The following is an 8,545-nucleotide window of genomic DNA, read 5'->3' as shown; positions in this document are numbered from 1 at the left end:
AGAAGCCCTGCAGCCCACAGGTCCACACACACAGTCAACACAGTCCTGCCCCGTGTGATCGCCCCAACCTCCCCAAGCGGACCCAGTCTCTCCACGGCAGAAGCCCCACACACTCCGCCACCGCCCCACACTCTCCACCTACTCCTTGTGCACACCCTGCCCTGCTCAAGTCGGCTCAGTTGCCAGGCTGCAGAGAATCCAGTCACCAATCTATGCAGGCCCACAAGTTGCCTGAGGGCTTGTTGTTGGGTGGGGCCAGTCTCTAGGGTGGGCTGCCTGCCCTGGCTGAGCTGGATTAAATCGGTGCTCTAGCGGGTGGGGCAGACCCTGGGCTAGCAGGCCTCAGGGAGAACTCCAATGGTGTCTGTGTCAGCACACCCACATCAGGCCACAGCAGTGGCCGCCGCCAATGTCCCAGTCCCTGGAGGGGTCTCACCCCTCACCGAGATGCACTCAGGGCCTATTAGGTGAGTCTCTTGTCACCAAAGCACTGTGCACCTTTCTTTCTGGTGATTTTAGGTTGCTTTCTGAAACTGGTGAGTTTGCGCGCAGGCCCTTTAAGAGCCAGTTTTAGTTTCTTTGTGAACCGGGTTTTCTGGGGGTGCTCCCCAGTGTTTTAGTAGCAGGCACAGTCAGATATTATGCCGCTGGTCTCTATTGTGCTTGGTCCACAAAATGCCCACAGCGGGGGCGCTCCCTGCTCAGGGCCCCGCGCCTCCAGGGAGGGCTGCTTACCTGTGAGCTGCTCCCGGCGGCCTTGAAGCTGGTGGCTTGTGAAGGCGGCGTTTTTCTCTCCAGAGGGGAGTCTCTGCCTCTTCCACCTCAGTTAGGATTGTCTGTTGTTGCAGGACTTCCTCTCATCCAGTTTTCAGTTCTGTCTCAGGGGTAATTTTTCCACGAGTAGTTGTAAATTGGCTGTGTCCACGGGAGGAGGTGAGTTCCAAGTCTGCTTACGCGGCCATCTTGACTCCCCTCCTCTCTTGGATCTTTACTTCTTGTTAACTGATTTTAGTAACTGAATGTCATGTGTTCTCTAAGAAGTCCCTATCATTAAGTACTTTTGAAATAAGACAAGTTCACATGTCATAAGAATGATGTTAATTCCATTTTAATTTTATGAACACTGTCAAATGAAATGTTGTTGCTATATAAACTGATAACACAGTTTAATGGTAGTTGAAAACATCAAAACTATATTACATAGAAAACAAAATCAATAATTTGTCATCCCCAAACTTCAAATGCTTTAATGGCTCATAGAACGAATCTGAAACCATCAGGACATCGCTCATCTCTAGTGTCGTGTCTCCTTATTCCCATTTAAACCTTGTGACTATTCAATTGTTCTTTATGCCTCCTGAAAAGTCTGTTCTCAGGGCTTAGCATGGCTGACTTCTTGTCTCAGTTTAAATACCACCTCTTCAGAAAGACAGTTCTTGACCAGCCTGTCTAAAGCAGAACTGACACTATCTGCTGTTCTCCCCCCACTTCTTTTCTAATACATCAAACATTTCTTTGGTTCCTTTACAGTGTTTTCAGATGAGTAACAGAAATTCGGAGTTATATTGATTTCTATAAGTGTGATCACTGGTGTATCTAACTGGATGTCCAGAGGCAGATGGAAATCAGCATGGTTCACCAAGAGCTTCATTGCTCTGTTTCTCTGAGATTCTCTCAGCCACAAAGGGATGTGGCAGCAGCAGCTACCGGGATCACAACCACAAAAATAAAGACGCCATTTTTTTCCCCTTTCTCTTAGGAGTGAGGCAACTTTTCCCCTCAAGATTTATTACAGTCTCCTCTTCATGTTTCATTGGCTAGAACTGTGTTTCATTACCATTCCTGATCTAACATCTAAAGTCAGGGGAAGCAAAAACTGCTTTAATGAGGTTTGGGTTGCTCAACTAATTGCTTGCAACGAAATGGAATTACTTTTAGAACAGTTGTGTTCATACCTAGCACTAAGGGAGACATCAGCTTTCCCAGAAGTGTATGAGCTACATGGGGAAAGAGTAACACCCCCACGCCCACCCCAAAAAATCAGAGCAAATAGATGCTGAGGAGGCAAACATAATGTGCACTACAACTCAGTTTCACTTCTTCATAGCACTGTTGCCATCTGAAATGTTTTATTTATAGGTTTTAAAATTGATTTTGTCTCCCTAAACAGAATGCAAATCCGTGAGAACAGGGATCTGATAGGTTTGGTCTACTGCTGTGTCCTCAGAGGCTAAGTTTGACACCTGGCATATTAATACATATCTGTTGTCAAAATAAATAAAGGTCACTCCATTTCTCCACTTGTACTTTTTCCTAGAGAAATTCTACTCACCCTTTTAGTCTTAACTTTGACACGTCACTTTCTTTGCTAAAACTTTACTGACCTACCAAACTCAGTATCACACAGCATCACAGAATAATTGTGTATTTAATAATCCCTGTCTACCATGAGACCATAAACTCCAAGACATTGGTCTGTCTTTCCAACCTGGTCACTGTTGTATTGCCAATGTTGAGCATTATTTCTACAACACAACAGGTATTCTCTATATATTTGCTGAATAAAGGAATAAATGAAGGAAACAATACACATAGGTTCTGTTTGAAAGTGTTCTTTCTTTCAACTAATGTTACTCTTGGGGAAGAAAAAGTGTTGGAATTGTCAGTTTAGTATTTCAATATGGCAACCCTGTTATAGTTTAAGGTGGCAAAAGCCTATAGTCACCATAAATAATATATATAAATTAAGAAATGTGTAGCAAACAAACAGAAGGATGCTGGTATTGGTGTCCACAGGAAAGCCTGCTGAAGTTTGGCTGGACTCACCAAGTAAAACATTGATTTTAGGATCTGGCCCTATGCCTTAAAAACAGATTTCAGTGCTAAGGGATGAAGAGATCTTCAGAGAACTGACAAAAGTGTGAGAACTTATTAATCTATGATGAGAAACAACTGTGCCATGAACCAGAGTAACTGAGTCCAAATTATCAGAGCATTCTTTTCCTGGGTCATGCTACATGGGATGTCAAACATCAGAAATGTGCTTTGTTAGGTGTAAATTAAAAAAACAATCTATCTACCTATGTATGTATGTATATATGTATCTATGTATCTATGTCTACCATCTATCTGCCGTAGTTAAGAAATATTAAAGTTTTTCCTATTGTATAAAACTTGGCCAATTATATGAATATAAAAGTCAATTGACAAAGGCAAATTTTAGCTACAATAATTTGGGAAAACTTCTACTCACCACAGAAAGAGCTTTGCTAGTTCAACTAGAATATTTGAATACTTAAGCAAGATTTTACAAAATTCTGCTTTAATATCCTCTTGCTTTCTGTTTTATTCTTTTCCCAATAAGCCTAAACATATTTCACTTTACACTGTTATGTATAAATACCATTTTTGTGTGTCATAGCTTTAATTACCAATGAAACTTGCCTATTCCTACAACAGCTTCCTTGAATAGAGAGAAAATTTCATCACATTCAAACTTTTTGTTTAGCTTAGTCCTTTAGGACAAGCTGACTTCTCATTGTGTGAATTTTATGGTTAAAACTTCTTTGTAAAATTTAAAATATACTTAATTCGAGCCCGAAAGAAGGAACAGTGCAATGTTCTATTTCATTTTATATTCTACACTTTCCTCTGTCAAGATATCTACTCAAGTTTGGAATTCCGTAAAACATTTGATGTCAACTCATATTACCAGCCACTTTTTCTTTTGCTTTATTCAGCTGGACTTCTTGTCACCTGGGGTTTCTGACAACTGTGAAAACACTTTTTTGGTTTCTTTGAGTAAATTCAAAAGTGGTGGATTAATTTTGCTTTGTAGTCCTTGGTATTGTAAGCCATCCTCACTATGTCATTGCTCTTGAAATGCACATATTTCTTATTATTTCCTTATAGGCACATGTTGTTTTCCTTTTTACATTTTCTTTTCTATGGTCACCTTGATGTAATGAGAGAAATGAACTTTATTTCTAAATAAACCAAGGTGGCATAATCAAAATAGCATTAACTACACAGAGGGGTATTGATGTGCTTGCCTTAGGTCCTCTAGGAGTTATGGATGTGTTTGTCATTTGAACATCTTCATTTTCATGTTTATATTTTACTTGGAGATAGAAGGGCATTTCTATTTTAAATAAGATAATTTCTTCTCAAATTTAACCAAAAAAATTTAGTAAACCTTTAAAAATAAGTTTATTTTTTTGAAAACAGGGACAGAGAATGGCATGGCTAGATTGTATGATAGTTAGTACCAGAATGTAGAAAACTGGGGATTTCTTTCCTTCCATTCTTAGACTTTCTAGGAGCGAATGAGGATGGTCTTCTAAACTATGATTGGACTCATCAGAACAATTTCTTTATCCATGCTAGCGAGTGGTAATCACCTGAGTAAAGAAGACTTGTAGATTGAATCAGAACCTAGCTTACACACACACACACACACACACACACACACACACACACACACACCCCCCAAGACTGAGACCTGGATATTTCTATCAACATATAATTCTCCAGTAAGAAAAAATGAGTCATTAGCATGTTTTGGGGTAATTCATTGTTGAAAACACTTATTTTTATCTGCATATGCTGCATCGTCACACCACCGAGGAATGAATGAACCATTGCTGCTCCTGCTGCTGCCACATGGACACCACAGCTGCTAAGACTGCCACTTCTCTCTCCTGCATCCATCAGTCTTTGACTTCCTGGCACTGTTGTCATCATCTCCACCAAAAGCTGAATGAAGGATAACCTTAAAATCACACAACTCTATAGCCATCAGAGAGAGGGGAAGAGTATTAGGAGGAGGATAAAAAGGAAGAAAATGAAGAAAAGTTGAGTGTAGCTTGATAACCCAGCCAAACAAGTCTATGAGTACAAATTGAGGTCATAGCAATATTATTACCCAAACTAGTTTGGAGTAGTTTGTCCTCCCTGGCTGGATGACCGCATCATCCCCCCTCACTGTAGGTCATGTTCTTTCATCCACAGTGCTGAGTTCTAGAACATGTGAGGAAGACACTTCACCATTGGCATGATATCAGTACCTCCTAGAAGGGTGATTGCCCTGCCTAGACTTTATTCTCCTGGTGCCCCAAAAGCAGCAAATCACTCAAGGTGACAGTGACCAAACAATATGCTTTTAGTTTTCTGTGATGGTAACACAGTCTAGACTCCTCAGATTGGCTGCTAGAGACAGCTATAAACGTGGTACTGAGGAAAGTATATTGAACCCACTCCCCCTTCCTTTGCCTTAGAATTGTACAGATACCTACCAACTCGAGCTATGCTCAGAGCAGGCAGTTCACTTTACTTAGCATCTCCTCCATCTCTGGGGTGTTTATGTACGTGTCTCAGTTGGATTCTTCTCATTAATGATGAAGAATACAGCCTTCATATCTTTGAAAATCATACTCTTCTCTTCTGCTAGAAGCAGAAGGCACATCATCACTAATGATGTGAAAAGCCAATAGACTCCCGGTGGCTGGTCATTGTCTCATGACATCTGGACTGAGATATCCATCTTTGTTTCAGGGCCTCCATTACTAAGTAGAATCCAGCTATTAGCAACCACCACCACCCCAAGACCATTTGTGTGTTTGGCAAAAGGCATGTTCTATCCTTAGACAGTTGCCCAGCGTGTCTGCTTCTTTATTCTGTCAGTTCCCTAGGAAACACCACACACTTAGCAGCCTGGTCAGTCCTGAGACTTCTTGATGACTGTCACTGTCTATGAACAGCAATAAAAGATGGGGAAATCGAAGATTTCCTCCTCCTAGATCCAGTCCTGTACTTTGTTCCCTGGCTTGTTTGTGGTTCAGTTCAACGTGGGAGGGAAGTAGAATGTCCCATTTGGCTCCATATTCAAGTCACATTTTCAAATTCAGTTTTACCCCTGCTAAAGTTAATGTGTTGATTCTTATTTCACTCCTGTATCAATTTCTCAATCGGTTTAAAGTCTAAATGGTAGAAATGGTGAGAAATAAGTTTCTCCAAACTGCAACCATTCTTTCTGTGAGATTGTTGCTTGCTCCTCTCTCTCCCGTTCTCTCTCCCCTCCTCTCTAATGCCTTCATCCCATTCTTACTCATGTTCTAAGCAGAGTAGCTTAAAGCTCTTTTTTTGTCAAACCATGCTATTACAGTCTCTCTTTTCATTCTAGATGGTTTATTGGTGTATTTTGCTAAATAAAGGAAAGCTTTTCTCTAAAAGAAATTTTCAATTTTGAATTGGGAGAAGATATTTGCAAACCATACATCTGATAAGGGCTTAATCTCCAAAATATATAAAGAACTCATGCATCTCAACAACAAAAAAACTACCAACCCAATAAAAAAATGGGCAAAAGACCTGAACAGACATTTCTCCAAAGAAGATATACAGATGGCCAACAGACACATGAAAAGATGTTCAAAATCACTAACTATCAGGGAAATGCAAATCAAAACTACAATGAGATATCACCTCACGCCCGTCAGAATGGCTATAATTAACAAGACAGGAAACAATATGTATTGGAGAGGATGTGGAGAAAAGGGAACTCTCATACACTGCTGGTGGGAGTGCAAACTGGTGCAGCCACTATGGAAAACAGTATGGAGATTCCTCAAAAAATCAAGGATAGAACTACCATATGATCCAGCTATTCCACTGTTGGGTATTTATCCAAAGAACTTGAAAACACCAATTTGCAAAGGTACATGCACCCCTGTGTTCATTACAACATTATTCACAATAGCCAAGACTTGGAAGCAACCTAAGTGCCCATCAAGGGACGAATGGATAAAGAAGATGTGGTATATATACACAATGGAATACTACTCAGCCATAAGAAACGATGAAATCCAGGCATTTGTGGCAACATGGATGGACATTGAGGGTATAATGCAAAGTGAAATAAGTCAGAGGGAGAAGGTCAAATACCGTATGATTTCCTTCATTAAGTAGTAGATAATAACAACAATAAATAAACACATAGGGACAGAGATTGGATTGGTGGTTACCAGAGGGGAAGGGGGGAGGGAGGAGGGTGAAAGGGATAATTTGGTACATGTGTGTGGTGATGGGTTGTAATTAGTATTTTGGTGGTGAACATGATGTAGTCCATGCAGAAATAGAAGTACAACGATGTACACCTGAAATTTTTACGTTATAAACCAATAAAAAAAAAAAAAAAAGAAAAAAGAAGGGGAGAATGGAGTCAACTAGGAAGACAGAAGCTGGATTCAACCTGTCAAAGCATATTTCCTGGAAACTTTAATAAATTGGATTCTATTAAGAGGAAGAATATCTGTTCTTCAAAAGACACAATTAAGAGACTGGAGAGGAAATCCACAGTGTGGGAGAGGACTTTCCAGAATATATATATATACGGCAAAGGACTCAGATCCAGAATATATAACTAATTTCTACAAATCAATAAGAAACAGACAAACTATTCAATAGAAATATGGGCAAAAGACTTGAATACGCACTTCACAAAAAGGATATACAAATGGCCAATGACCATATGAAAATATACTCAACTTCTTTAGTAATCAGAAATATAAATTGAAACATCAGTGACATAGCACTACGCACCCATCAGAATGGCTAAAATGAGAAAGACAGACAATATCAAATGTTGGGTGGAACATAAACTGGCACATCCTTTTTTTGGAAAACTATTTGGCAATATCTTGTAAAGCTGCCCTTTGGGTATACATACCCTTTGACCCAATAATTCCATATAGGTGTATATCCAACAGAAATGCATTCACCAAAATACATGTACAAAAATGTTCATAGCATCACTATTCATAAGATACAAAAACTGGAAACTCCCAAAGATCCATCAACAATAGAATGGATGAATAATTGTGGTATATACACATAATGAAATACTACAGAGCAACAAAAATGAAAGAACTACTACTTCATGCAACAATATGGATGAATTTCACAAACATGATGGTAAGCAGAAAGTAGCCAGATACAAACGAGTATATATTTGATTATACACATTTGTATAAAGTACAAAAACAGGTGGAACTAATCTATGGTGAAGTCAAGACAGTGATTACCCTTGAGCAGGTATCAACTGGGAAGGGTATGGGGAACAAGGCTTCTGGAGTGGGGGAAATGTTCTGTTTCTTGATCAGGGTGCTGGTTACATGAGGTGTATTCACTTTGAATACACCTCATCAAACTATATTCTTATGATTTGTATACTTTCTGTATATATATGTAATACTTCAATTAAAAGTTCAAAAAATAAAAAAATAAAAAAAAAATAAATGGTAGAAATGGTGAGAAATAAGTTTCTCCAAACTGCAACCATTCTTTCTGTGAGATTGTTGCTTGCTCCTCTCTCTCCCGTTCTCTCTCCCCTCCTCTCTGATGCCTTCATCCCATTCTTACTCATGTTCTAAGCAGAGTAGCTTAAAGCTCTTTTTTTGTCAAACCATGCTATTACAGTCTCTCTTTTCATTCTAGATGGTTTATTGGTGTATTTTGCTAAATAAAGGAAAGCTTTTCTCTAAAAGAA

At 39.4% G+C, this 8,545-nt stretch overlaps 1 protein-coding gene across 3 annotated transcripts in view; it reads left to right on the top strand.

Moving 5' to 3' along the window:
* The first annotated feature begins 385 nt into the window (after positions 1 to 385).
* Positions 386 to 8,545, top strand: part of SEMA3C (semaphorin 3C) — a 296,048-nt gene continuing 287,888 nt past the window's right edge. For all 3 annotated transcript variants that reach the window (XM_058524375.1, XM_058524356.1, XM_058524386.1), the window contains exon 1: positions 386 to 467. In XM_058524375.1, the coding sequence (XP_058380358.1) occupies positions 410 to 467 (58 nt within the window). In that variant the 5' untranslated portion in view covers positions 386 to 409. The remainder of the gene's footprint in view (positions 468 to 8,545) is intronic.

Source organism: Diceros bicornis, chromosome 3, assembly GCF_020826845.1.
Source record: "Diceros bicornis minor isolate mBicDic1 chromosome 3, mDicBic1.mat.cur, whole genome shotgun sequence".
Lineage (NCBI taxonomy): Eukaryota > Metazoa > Chordata > Mammalia > Perissodactyla > Rhinocerotidae > Diceros > Diceros bicornis.
The sequence above is the reverse complement of the archived record's forward strand: the minus strand, read 5'-3'. Positions and strand labels throughout refer to the sequence as shown.